The 14565-nt window shown below is 33.3% G+C and overlaps 2 protein-coding genes across 3 annotated transcripts in view; one reads left to right on the top strand and one right to left on the bottom strand.

The window, feature by feature from the left end:
* The window catches only part of EMILIN2 (elastin microfibril interfacer 2), a 28306-nt gene extending 24238 nt beyond the window's left edge, over positions 1 to 4068 (top strand). The window contains exons 7-8 of one of the 2 annotated variants that reach the window (XM_026699344.2): positions 537 to 665; positions 2647 to 4068. In XM_026699344.2, coding sequence (XP_026555129.2) covers positions 537 to 665; positions 2647 to 2984 — 467 coding nt within the window. In that variant the 3' untranslated portion in view covers positions 2985 to 4068. The remainder of the gene's footprint in view (positions 1 to 536; positions 666 to 2646) is intronic. The other variant, XM_026699345.2, reaches the window with a different exon arrangement.
* Positions 4069 to 6415: 2347 nt separating this feature from the next.
* Positions 6416 to 14565, bottom strand: part of LPIN2 (lipin 2) — a 33266-nt gene continuing 25116 nt past the window's right edge. Inside the window, exons 18-20 of the mRNA XM_026699347.2 lie at positions 11874 to 11988; positions 11501 to 11604; positions 6416 to 9418 (exon numbers count right to left, since the gene is read on the bottom strand). Coding sequence (XP_026555132.1) covers positions 9274 to 9418; positions 11501 to 11604; positions 11874 to 11988 — 364 coding nt within the window. The 3' untranslated portion in view covers positions 6416 to 9273. The remainder of the gene's footprint in view (positions 9419 to 11500; positions 11605 to 11873; positions 11989 to 14565) is intronic.

Below are 14565 nucleotides of genomic sequence, written 5' to 3'. Positions count from 1 at the left end.
TATTTGGAGAAATCTTGTTGAGATAATACATCTCTTAACATAATTTTAAAATATGAAAGGATCTCATACTGTACTTAAGAATAATGGAAGCAAGCAGAGAGGAAAAAAATGGCTATTTATTGCTTTCTTTTTGCTTACAAAGAAAGTTTGCAATTTTATTTTTTATCCTATACTTCAGTGAGTAATGCTGAAAATGGATATATGACACAGCAGCTTAGGAAATAATGAATTAAAAAAATGAAATGTGAATTTTTGTATAGGTAAAATGTGTATGTCATACATTTTGCACACAGAGAAAATGGTGAATGAGAGTTTAAGCGTGCAAAAAATGGCAAATAGGATTTTTAAACAGTAGAGAATAGTAGAGAAATATAAAGGCAAGATCTTGAGAGTGCTCAAGTAATATCCAAGGTTTGCATATAGTTAAGGACTTTCTAATTTAAAGAGAAAAAATAGGTATGAGACAAATTCGTTGTTTGTATAATATTAATATTTTTCTTAAACACATTTAAATTATATTTTTTTCTCCAATTTAGTAGGAGCTTTTAGTTCATTGGTATCTTTTTCTGCTGGCCTCACAAAAAAGCCTTTCCCTGAAGATGTGGGTGTGATACGTTTTAACAAAGTACTTGTAAATGATGGAAATTATTATAACCCTAACACAGGTAAGGGATAAGGTGGGCCTATAACTTGGAACTACTTGCTTGAGAATGTAAATAAATTACCACAGCAGACTTCAATTAATCAGATTAAAGATTCACATTTAATTTTCTGATACTTTATATTTTCCCATCTTTCTGAATGTTGCTCAAAATAGAAAGTAACAGTCAGTTGACTCTGAAAACCATTTCATCTGTTCTGACCAGTTTTTTATATCCTTACATACAGTTTAATTTGCTGCAAATGGCTGCTACAGATTGATGTAGCTCTTCCATTAATTGGTATAACTTTACTTGCTGAAAAGATCAGTAGCAGACTTGGGCAAGTTTGCAAAAACATTTCCTGTGGGAAAATAGCTTTCTGTGTTTTCTGCTTTCGTTTTATTTGTGCAATCAGTTATTGTATTGACTTTCAACTGCTTCAGTTTCTTCAAGCTGTATGTTTTCTATTTCTGTCTGCAGTTTATATGGTATAATACAAGCAAGTAATGCAGAAACAGCTTGATTTAAACCAATTCATTTCAATTAAGTATTAGAAGCAGTGCAATATGGAGATTCCTTTTTGCCTCATCAGATTGATATGTATGGTATTGTTTCATTGGCCTAAATTCTTCTGGGTTCAAAGCATAAACAAACCAAGTTAATTTAGAGCCTATAAATCCTATAAGTCAAGATTATAATTTTAAATTCTGGAGTAACCAGTTCTGAAGTACTCAGGACTTGTGGTTCCTGGGTGACCTTTTTCCACCCTGCATCTCTAAGGAAGGGTCCTTGGTGCTCTCTGAGCTTGGTTGTTTTCTTGCAGACATTTCATTACCCAAACTAAGTAACATCATCAGTGCACATGTTTCAACCTTCAGAGGTGCTGCTCCACTATGCAAGACACTGTATGTGAGACCTGTCTATTCAGAGTCAGGATAGTGAACAAAAAGCTTTAACTGAATCTGAAGACTGTATGGCTTTGGTTTCGGGGGCATCTGGTTTTAGGACTAGGTCATATCTGGTGCTGGATGGAATCACATTGCCCCAAATATACCCTGTGTGCAATCGGGGGGGGGGGCATCTAACTTACAATTCCTGATCAAGAAACAGGAAGCAATCATGGTTAAGAGTGCCTTTACACAATTTTGTATTGTACATCAGGTTATATATTCCTGGATTAAGGAGCTCTACTCACAGTCATTCATGCCAAGTCAACTCTCAGTTTGACAGTTGCAATGTGTTGTACATGAGGCTACCTTAAAGTGGACAGTTGGTGTGAGCACTTACGTGAGTTTCTGGTAGATTGCATGTGATACCTTTGCTGTGCAAGCTGCACTGGTTACCAAGTTTGTGTCTGGGTCTGGTATTTTAAAGATCTAAATAGCATGAGATCAGTAAACTCAAGAGATCACTTCTTCCCAATTTTACCTGCCCACCCATTGGATCCAACAGATTCTGTCATCTAAGGAGTTACATTTGGTGAGCTCTAGGCAGGAGGGATTTTTTGGTGCCTGCATCATGGAATCTTTTCACCTCAGAGTTGAGATCAGCCTCACCATACCCTTGAAGGTCTCTCAAGACCTGATTATGTCAGCAGGCATGGGGACACCAGGGGATGGATGGACTTGTGAGATGGCTCATCATTTTTAACATCCCTCCATCTTATTCTTAGTTATTTTTAGTTCTGCTGTTAGAGTTTTTAATGTTGTTTTCATAATTCTATCATGTTTTAAGTAATGATGGTTTATATATCCTGTTTGGGCTGTTGCATGCCACCCAGAGTTATTTCTGTGAGAGGGGAAGCCATATAAATTTAATTAATAAATAAACAAAAAAACAGTTATGTGAAGAATTCTGCTTTACTAATTTTAATAAAATAGGAAACTTTCACAGTAAAACTGTAATGTCTTATTTCTTTATCTGGAAAAAACCTCCAATAAATATGCACTTGTCCTGTTGTAAGAATTATAGGGGTGTGTTATTTACTGATACATCTTTTTTGCAGGTTTCTTTACATCTCCGTATGAAGGTCGTTACCTAATCACAGCTGTTCTAGTTCCTGAGAGAGGTGAATATATTGAAGCAATGCTGTTGGTCTCCAATTCAAGTGTTGCTCAGCTTCACACAGCTGGCTATCAGAAAGACCTGCCTGAATATCGCAGGCCAAGATCAGGGAAACGGATTTGTGGTGGAACTGGGGCTTTTCAACTTGTTCTCCATCTCAAAACAGGTGCAGAAGTAGGCGTTTTAGTTACTGGGGGCAAGCTAGCCTATTCAGACTCTGATGAAATGTATTCTACATTCAGCGGGGTATTTCTGTACCCTGAAATTTCTCAGACCTGAGCAGAAAATAGAACCTGAATGAAATATCTAGAAATTGAACCTGAAGAGAAAAAAAACAAATGAATTGAGAAGCTTAATTAATGTTACTTTTTCCATTTTTTTTTCCATTTCAGTAATTTGGCTTAAGTGCTGCCCCATCTATGTTTATGGGGCAACATTTACTAATATCTGAGAGAGCTATGATAATACTATAATGGGACTTTATTCAAATTTCTATATATACTGTTCATATGAAACAATATATTTGATATCTCTTTATTGTCTCTATCAAGTCATTTTTATTAGCTTCCTTTAAGCTATTGGGAGTTTACATTAGTAGTACTGATCACAGGGATACTCTGCACATGATTTAAAAGGTTCTTCATTCCCAAACAGATTTCAAGGCACTTGATTATCTCACAAAATCTGAAAATCTAGTGAAGGGGCACCCATCACTGTCTTATAAAATTAAAAGTGGTGGTGATTTTGAGTGATAGCCACATTTCATGAAATCTTTATGTATGCACCTGAATTCTCATGAAGGTTTGGTCATTTGCATATTAAGAATTATGAGCATTTTGCTGCTTGGAGGCTGCTTATCACATTCAAGGATGGGAACTTCATTTATGTTCCAAGGATAACACTTCATCTTGGGTAATTTGTCATGGTCCATAGCCCAATGCTAAACACTGTAAGAACTAGAACTGCTGTTTTTCTACCTCTTATCTCTTTTTTAATGTATTTTGTCAGAAAGTGAACAGAATACTTCCAGATGGCTTTTCAAATTCAGTTTACACCCATTTTTCTATTCTTGAGTTAGCTGTTGAGATCATTGCAACAACTATGTAATGAATCTTATTGTCCCTCATGCAAGGCTAAAATTGAGAAGTTGGCATGCATCACTGTGTAAATCGTATAATTTGTAAATTATAGTTTATAGCTTTGTAATGTGAAAAGTCATGGCATATGGCTTAGTACCTTGTCTGAACTCTGGTCAATTGTGCCTTATTTAACACACAACATTAAATAACACAATTTTGAATCTAACATGATTATTGCCTATATATATTGTGCAACAAATAAATAAAATTAATTCATAGCTTTATCATCTCTATAATACTGTTAATTTCTACAGAATTATTTTAATTTTTTCAAAATTCTCATTTGCTTTTGTCAGTTTTCTACCAATTCTACATTATCTGAATCCATTCTTTTAAAAACACATACCTAGTATTTGCACCAGATTCTACAATTATTATAACAAATATTTTCTTTTTTTCCAGGACTTCTTTATTTAATGTTTTAATAATTTATAAGTTCACAAGAGAACATGAAACTGTATTATTCATTCATATGAATTACTTTTAGAGCAGACTATTGTAATGGCAGACTGCCAAATAACATTTTTTTTCTTCTACTTGTGGCTACAAATGATGCTAAGAGCTAGATTTATTAACTATTTCTCATTAATCTTCTCTTGAGGTCTCAGAAGGTCTTTTGTCTTTCATTGTTCCATGAGCCATCCCTGAAGAATTGTTCCTTAGCAACATAAAGCAAACTTCCTCCTGAAGGATGAGCTCATTTTTAAACTGATACATATGTAGAAAAATGTTTTCTATCCTCAAACTAGATGCATTATATTCTTCAGAATTTTATGAAAACATGTAAGTATGAAATTGTTCATATTTTCCAGTTCACTCAAGTGAAGTAAAATTATCACCACCCCATAATCAGTAAGTTTATTGCTTTCTGTTTTACCATTTCACCTGGATCTACTTGAATGCAAAGCTGGTAATTTTAATTTCTAAAAAAAATAAGTTTACTTCAGATTTATTGAAAAATAATAACACAAAACTGTCAGACAATCATAAAGGCCATTGAGGGCCACAGTGCTATACATTTTACAAATATTTTTATTCCAATTAATCATTGTGAACAGCTGCTTTGTTTAATATTTGAAAGCAATAAGCAGCTTTTAGAATTAAAAAAAATTCTAATTCCTCTTCTGGGAATTACTTCTACCATTTAGAAACAATATTATATTTCAAGCATTTTAGAACTAGTTGAATAAAACTCAAAAGTATATTGTTTGTCCAGGCTAATTTATCATTGCTTTCAATAGAAGGGCCTATAACATTCCGTAGAAGGGATGGCAGAACCTGGGGCAGAATGAAAAGGCAATCAACCTAGAAACTCTACATAGCCACAAGACTATGCCACAATACACACCAACTCCCAATGCTGTTGATCCTTATCTAAACAGGTGTCAACACTTAGTTGATAAGATTCCTATGCACTGGCTTTTTGCACTAAATCAGTTTAATTGAACCTTTCTGTGCAAACCTGGTCTTTTATGCCCGATATATTGTTATTCACCACATATGTCATTTTCGAATTTGGTTTTGTGTGTTTTCAAGTTTTATAAGCTATGTCAGTAAAACAGGACGTATCCATTTCTAGCTTGTCTTCTACAAAATTTATTTTGCATAGTTGTTCAGTTCTTCCTTTACAATGAGTATATTTAAAATATAAAGAACAATGTTTAAGTATTTAATGGTATCAAATGTGTATTTTCAACTGGAAATTTGCTGCTGGTTAGACAGTATATTTTAACGAAGAAATAGTTCCCATCTCCTTTTCACCATTCAACTTTGTCCAGTCCAGTTGTTTCACCTTTCTTCTCCAATAACTGGCTTCATCTTTGAATTTATCTTCATAGTATAGGGGAGTTCACATTCCATATTTCTAGGAAATGTCAATGTCAAATCACTTTATATTGTTTTCACCATAGTTTTCAAACATTTGCATATAGTAGCTGGATTCTTACTGATCCTTGTCAGACTCATTTCTTGCTTAGCCAAAAACAGTCTAAATATTTATTGCATATGGAATAAAACATTCCAAGTGGGAGAACAGTAGAAATAGTGGAGTATTTTTGTTCCAATTTCTAGCCCTTATATTCTTTTTGGATATCAATTCAGTATTTTGTATCCCAAGTATGCACCATACTGTTTGGATTCCCCTCAATACTTCTCCACCACCCCCTGCCTTCCTCCAGTAGTTTTTATTGTCAAAGGATTAAATTATTACTTTAATTTATTCTAAGATTCCAGTGTTTCTATTTCCACTGCATACTGACAAATTTGTTAATACTCCTACAATTGCCAAAAAACTGCATAGGCTATAGAATACAACACCCAGCACAAGTGCAATCACTAGAATGTGAACTATTTTTATACAAAGGGAATAGCTGTATTCTTATTTGATTCTTTAGCAAAACAAAATTAACATCAAATTGGGTTTTAATACATTCATTTTTCATTCTGTCCTGTCCAAAATACTATATATGGTCCTATAGAGTTCCTCCTCCTGCATTTAGAATTGAATTTTAATTCTCATAATATCTATAAGTATTTATTATTAACATTTCTATGGAAACAGTAAGACACAGGTACAATTTTACTATAAACTTTATTAAACAATATGATATGACATTTTTCCTAATACATCCAGTTTGTACCAAAAATCACTGTTCTGGAATGTTTATTGATTAATAAGTAAACAAAGTTATATCAAAGGAAAAATCCAACCACAGTTAACAAGAATGTTCTTAAGAGTTTTCTTCTCTTTCGCAATCTGAACTGTTCAAGTGTAGAGATTCTTTTTAAGTTTCAAAATTCTGTTGGTTAACAAAGCCAACTTTATTAGTTGCAAGGTCAGAAAAGACATATTTTCATGTTTTTATAATATTTGGCATTATTTTAAGACCTCTTAGCAATACTTTACACATTGTAATAGTCTATATATGATACATCATACTAATTGAATGCATTTAGAGTGATCCAATTCTGAGTCATGAAATTTAGTGAAATATTAATTTTCCAAATGAAGATATATTTTTTCAACCAATATATTAACAGTAACATTTTTTTAAAAAAAGCATATCTATTCATTTTTTTACTGAAATATATTCAGTCTTTTGACAGCCCAAACAGAAATAAGAAATCTGAGCTTTGTCTGGCAATACAAAACACCAACATTTTGGGTCCTGTTTTATGTTTATTTTTAAATCTGCACAGATTCAGATCAAGACTTTCAGCTCAGTTAGATTGCAATATTTATTTATTCCAATTAAATAATTTAACTGGTGTAGAAATTCATTATATTTCTGAAGTAAAAGCAATTACACTTGAAAAAAACAAACTGACATAGTAAATAAACACAAATGTCCATTTCTTTCACAGAAAGAATTAGCTTACATGTAATTATCCAAAACAGAAATAGTACAAGAACTGTTTCCCAACTCATCAGTATTTGCTCTCAGGAAATAGATTAAAGAGCTCTATGAGAAAGTGAATACTGAGACAAGGTTCATCACTGGCTAGCTTTAGAGTTACTGAAGCAAAATCCAAACTTAATATGTAATTATTAACCAGAAAGATTTAAATAGATAATAAACAATCACCATGTTAAGACTTGTATATTTGTTGCAATGAAAAGTAATGTTTGGATCAGGATGACTCAACCACTTTTTAGATTTAACAAAAGAATTCGTAGTGTGTAATGGAATTCTTCCTTGAAAAGCAATTTGGAAATTCTCAACATTCAAAAAATAAGCCATAGGTTTTCTCCATTACAACCACTTTATCACAGAAAAATTAACTCCAGATTACTTCATCATGGTGTTAAGAGATTCACTTTATCAAAATAAACTTATAAAGCATTACTAAAATGCAAACTAAATAGCACTGCAGTTTAGAACAAATATTATCACAACTTTTGAGGATGCTAATGGATTTTTTTCTTTTTGTTTTAATAATTTTTAATCTAAGAAAGTGCTTCATCAAATATGAACATAATTACATAATACACTAATGAGTCTGATACAGTACAATTGGCAGTGACTAATCAGAATTGTATACTTTGAGCGTACAGAGAATATTGGTCGGAATGTAGGTTTGTTTCTAATGTACTATGTTGCAGCCCAAACACTGTTTATTTCATTGGTGTTAAGAATCTGTACACTTAAAATAGTGTAAAAAATGCCAGACCTTGAAATTTCTAAATTTTCTCAGATATATTTTCTATACAAATTCAATAGAAAATAGGCCATTCTTCTTAACTGTGAAACACTGTTTCTAAACACTACTGCAACCTGATCATTTGATATATTTATAGATGTTTCAGTGTGCAGGGAAAAAAAACACCCATTCACAAGTGTTGCCTGCATTTATGCCTACCCATTCTTAAAATATGAGATAAAATTTAAGATAATCTTTAAAATTATTTTGCTAGGACATAAGGGTAAAAACCTGCTAAATCTGCTGCATTATCTATAGACATTTGTGTTAACAGATATGTGCAACAGTGGAAAACAAGTGAAAGAATGTAAGACAACTGCTATTTAATCCAGAACTCTAGTTACTTCTTTTAGAGTTACTCTGCAGCTAATACAAAATATTTAATCAGAACTGACATTTATAGCTGTTTCAAAATAATTCACTGACCTGCACCTTTTTTTAAAAATCAAATTGATAAACCCTGATGCACAGGTCCTGAAAAGCAAAACATTACTTCCAGTTTTAAAAATTGGCTATTTACTTAGAAAACAAGTTTATCCCTGAATATTTTCTGTATATGTTGCCTAGTAACTTTTCCATCATACATAAACTAAATGTAATTAGGAAATGGCAACAGTCCCCCATTTTGCAGCAAAGAAGTTCTTATCATTCTATGGACTTATTTTACTTAATTTCACTTAGTGGTTTACCAAAGGAAAAAAGTGCTGCAAGTAAAAAGCTCAGGCAGGTCTATCATACTGTATAGGATTTAGACAGATTGCTAAAGGCAAACCTGCATATTTAAAAATAGCATTTTTACTTCAATTTCATTTTTCTAGGTTTACCCATTAACCACTATATTCTTAAGACCTACATAAAGAACTACATAATGTTCTCAGTTGTTGCATCTAAAACACCTAAAACGCTATTTTGAGTACTATCCGGAATAGCAGACCAAACAGAAATGCTACGAGTTCCATTTTTTTTGGTATTTCATATACTGTACTCTTGAAGATGAAAAGCTAAATTGATCCATTTTCATTCATTTGAAAATTTGCTATTTCAGAAGATTATTTTTCCAGTATCTTAAAAAGAAAACAGTAGGCTTGAGTAAAGAACAAAGGAAATAGTTTTGCATTTCATTAGTTTGTATCAATGAATGGCTCTTCCTGCATTTAGTAAGACATATAGTACCAAAACAGTATAGTGGCCTCTCCAGAAAGTAGCTCTGTGTGTGTGAGTGATGCTATTTAAGCTAAATCTTCCATATTCACTTCAGGAAGCAGTTTTCTCCAGTAGCAAAAGGAACTGAATTCTGGGCACGCAAAAGCAGAACTCTGTTCTTTATTAATTAGTGGAAACAAATGTTCCACAAGTTCATTTAATCTGTAATACCTGTATACAAAATAAATTGGAAAAACATTAATACATTATTCTTATTGTATAGCACAATATTACCTATATTTACTCTAAAGAAGCTTGGCCCATTAAGTTTAAATATACTTATGCAAAGCATAATGGTGACATTCAAGTCTTAACAAATGCTAAATTCATAAATATGTATTTGAAGATTTTAATTACAATTGTAAAAACATATAAAACTCAGAAAAAGAAAAAAAGTGCAAAGAAAAGAAAACAGTAAGAAAAGAAATATACAAAAAGTTACAAAGATCTGCTTGCAATCTTAACAGAAATTATAAATGCATTTATATTTATCCTCTTTCTTTAAGGATACATAATTTCTTCCTTTCCATAATCTACTCTTTCTAATCATCAAATCCAAAAATCACAAATTCATTTTTTTCTTGTTGTCAGCAAAAAGTTCATATTAGCCCATTTGCTAATAAAAATAGTAGTTGATTTTCTCTAAGCAGCTTTCTTTTGCCTTCTTTGCTAGTTCCATTATCTTTGCCAACCATTCCTCCACTCTGGGTACAACTAGGCCTCAATTTATGACTAGTCATTTAATGACTGTTCAAAGTTACAACAGGCTTGCCTTGGGGATACTTATGATGTGGATTCAAAGTTCTGACAGTCTGACCCCCTCCTGCAGACATGACCAAACTTCAGATGCTCAGTAACAGAGCCACTGTCTGCAGCATCCCGTGATCATGTGACTATGTTTTACAATGGTTTTGCTAAAAACCAGCAATTATTTCCAGTTTTGTGGCAAAACCATGCCCATAACAAACTAGTGTTTTGCTATAGCAACCATAACATTCAATTAACCAACATGAAATAGGTCATAGACCACCTGCTTTACAACTGTCATGACTTAGAACCTTGTTAGGCAAATTAGTTGTAAGTCAAAGTCTGCTTATATTTCAAAGTCATTCTATTTTTGTGCATGTAATGGTCTTACAGCAGTACTCATATAAAATAATATTCTTCCAATATTTTCTAGTTGTTTGTCTAGTTATTAATCCCAGCAAAAATAGTTCTGATTTCAAGTTGTAAAATTTTTGTATCATCAACAACAACCCTACATTTTCTGGCTTTTTTACAAGTCTACCAGGCATAATATAATGAGACTAGCAAATGTTAAATTTTATTGTCTGTTTGCACATATGTGAACATATTTTTCACAAAATGAACATGCCATGACAAATCCAAAGTTGGAAATGCTCAAAATCAAGCTATGTTCCCCAATGATCCATGAGGTAGATATGTACAGATTTATCACAGGTACCTAGTGAATTTAGAGAAAAAACTTTTTCATGTCTGAAAAAGTTCAGACATGACTTAAAGGGAATTCTAAATAGTGGACAGAGAGAATAAAAACCTGAAAAAACCAGGCATTGGAGCCATCAGAAGAAATAAAATCCTTTCTTGGGTGTTTAAAAGGGAGAGCGTTAAATCTAATTTGACTTTAGTCTGAACTTTTCTCTCACAGGTGAAAGCATCTCTTCTGTTCAAAATCATGTAGGCAATATCCTAATTTTCACCAAGCTTGAAAATCCAGGAAATATTAACCAATTTAGGAACCATTAAAAGCTTCATGCAAATTAGAATATTTATACTATGCAACATGAACTGAGTTAATAGAGGCGAAGACTATTAAATTTAACAACTGGGTCCACTGTTTGGAAATATCCTTCAATATATTCAGTGTTAGAATATTTTCTTCACTCTGTAATTGTAGGTTAAATTTAAGAGTTCTTCTCCTTTAATTGTAATTGCAATTCCCTTTAATGGCTGATTTTTAAAATATCTTATTTTTCAAAATAAAATCATTTTCCCATGGGAAGGAGATAACAATTGTAATATTTATTTCTAAAATCATATTTAAAATCCACCTGGACAATTAGTCTGTTTAATTTCCAAAATTAAAATTCTAATCATCCCTTTTGCGCTAGATTAAAGAAATGTAGTTCTTTGACTATTAGTGAATTTACAATTACACATTTTAAATTAATAACCATGACTTCACACAATATTTTAATCTTTCTCAATCTATTTTTAAAATCCCATACTTACGAAGATTTGTTTCCTTTTGTTTGTTCCTGGATAAGTTCACCCTTTGGGTTAACTGTGAATATTCTGCAGGCTGGAACTCCAACTTGCATATAGGCATAGACATCCTGCAGATAAACAGAACTTAACTGTATTTAAGTCTGATGCCAATTTAATTATTTATGTTATACCAAATCACATAGGCACTCACAAAATTTTGACATAGTTCTAAATTTGATTAATTTAGAAAAGTTTGTTATCTAATTAAGTTTGGCTAAGTATTTATATGCATCGTTCCATTGTAGGCACCCATCTTGTAACAATAATTTCATTTCAATAATATAGTTTAGAAAAAAGGAAACAAATGGTAAATTCATTGTAGGATGATGCAACTTACATTAGATCTGTTCCCAAAAGCTGCATAAAAAGGCTGTTCACACGGACCAAATAAGTTCTTAATATCATTTAAACACTCAATTTTGAATTTCTCTGGCTTTTTTTCTATAACTTCCCTGCAAAGAGAAATGTGAAATGTGATTGTTTCATTTACTGTCAGAATTTCTTGTGAAATACAGAAACAATTTTCTTTATTTTAAATAAGTTATAAATATTCTGTTGGTGATATTAGGGTCACTTTATAATTTTGAAAATTTAGAAGAAAAATTTAATGTAACCTAAAAAGATGGTAAATGTACAGGGATTTTTTCACATGAAATAGCCAACAGAACATAAGGCAGAAACAACAGTTTAAGTTGACACTGTTAGCTGTTGATTTTTTAAAATTTATATTTATAAGCTGCACAGAGCTTTCAGAAATAGAGTGGCAATCAAATGAATTAATAGATATGTACACTGAGCATGCCTCTGAATTAGTTGAATGTAAATAATTTTATGCTGTCTTGCCAAGATATTCTCTAGTTTAGAGATGTGAACTCGGAGAGACTACTTATAAGCATGCTTAGCATAAAATTGAACTTTTAATTCTTGCTTGTACATACTGACTAAAATGTGCTAAAATTGACTGCTACTGTTATTAGCAGGAAATGCTACAAGTAGCAAAGTGAGGATTAAGCTTTGAAATCTATATCTAATCCGTGTCAATCTTAATCATAATGCAAAAGACTGAAACCATGGTAACCAGTGGAACTCTGAATATTTGTGGTGATACCCATATGAACAGCTACAAAACTTCCATTATATCAGCTACTGGTATGAATTAGAAGGAAGGTAGCTTTAACTGCTCTGACTAATGGTGATTTGATCGTGCAGAATGGAATTGGTGAATCATGGAATTACAAATGAAAGAAGTAAAATTACATCAGAAAGTATGGACTGATACATCTAGGAAATCAGGTGGCCAATTGAATGTTATTTTCCTTTGAATTGTACTAAAGGAAGAATCAGTCACATGTTAGGGGAAAGCCATGGAACATTCTAAATAAATGCAATTCATGAAAAAAATATCTGTAAGTAAAATAAATAGATATGGAAACAAAATAAGAGAATATGGAAAAGGCTACTGAACCATTCAAAGACTCTGGAAGGAACGAGAATGGTGATTACTAAAAAGAATAAGTATTTAAGTTTTTATAAGTTATCAATTGTAAGTGAGGCAAAGGAATGATATATATAATAATACATACATACATACATACATATATATAATCATTCAGCTTTGTTCGGGTATTTTCCCACGTCATAGTAGTTGTGCTTTTAAAGTTGTAGCGATGTTTCAGCAGAATCTCATCTGCCAGAAGCCCGATGATGGCAGATGAGATTCTGCTGAAATGTCGCTACAACTTTAAAAGCACAACTACTATGACGTGGGAAAATACCCAAACAAAGCCGAATGCCATATATACATACATACATACATACATACATACATACATACATACATACATATGATTATTATATATGATTCCACCAGACTGTCAATTATCTGGAAGCCTGCACTCACAAACAAAAAAATCTCCACACCACAAGCCAGGCAAACACCTGGGCACAGACAGATCCCTCCTGATCCCTCTAGCTCAAACACACCCCAACCAGGCACCCAGATGAAACCTACTAACTAATGATAGCCGTCCATTTACCCGGAGCCAAGCTGCTCTAAAGGCCTCCAATAAAGTAACACAATGTTGCCAGCCAATCAAGAGACAAAAAGAGCCAAAAAACAGACAGGAGATATTAGAAACACCAATCAAGCAGAACACAGCAGACTCCAAGACCAATAAACATAGACCAAGACTCCCAACCAATCAGGGTGAAGAAAAAACCATTCTGGCACAGCAATAGGCTGCCCCAAATTTAAATCTGAAACCACTATAAAAGCCTGACTCACAGATGAACACTATAGAGAAGCCTGATGATGGCAGATGAGATTCTGCTGAAACGTCGCTACAACTGGCACTCCACTGAGTGAAGCAATCATTGAGATATCATGTGATCATTTTATACAATTGCACTACAATCCTGGCATTTTCATTTGCAGTTGCTAAGCAATTTTGCAAGTGGACAGAGTCCAAGATAATGTTGGATAGCTCAGGAGGGGAACCCCTGGGAGGTCTGGCACAGGCCACATATAAGTTGAGCAGCCACTGCAGTATGGTACAAAGCTTCAGCCAGTTCTGGAAGCCTCAGTCATCCCAACCTGGACCTTCAGTGTGGCAATCTGTGGTAGCTTTGGGGTACGTAGCTTGGAAAAGATATGGAACCTGTAGCTTGGACAAAGATGCACGGCTAGAAAGGCCAGTGATATGGGACTTGAGGTGGCATTTTTCAGTGCAGCAGTGGGGCTGGGGTTGAAGTCCAAGCCTGAGGGGCAGTGGCAGCTGGCAGAAGCTGCTGAAGACCCCAGATCTCTACTTTAAACCCATCCCTGTCACTGCTGCCAATTAGTGATAATGGTAAAATGGAATAGAACAGGTCAAGTCATAGCATCCCTATGGCCATAAATGCAGGACAGCTGCCATGCACCTTACTTCTGATCATGCGACAGCAGGGGTGCTACAATAGATGTAACTTCAGGTTCAGATTGTAAGTCCTTTCATACGGTGTTGTTGTAATTTCAAACAGTCACTGAATGA

The sequence above is a fragment of the Pseudonaja textilis genome, chromosome 3 (assembly GCF_049901715.1).
Source record: "Pseudonaja textilis isolate UNSWEBS1 chromosome 3, rPseTex1.2, whole genome shotgun sequence".
NCBI lineage: Eukaryota > Metazoa > Chordata > Lepidosauria > Squamata > Elapidae > Pseudonaja > Pseudonaja textilis.
This window is presented reverse-complemented; position numbering and strand designations above follow the sequence as displayed.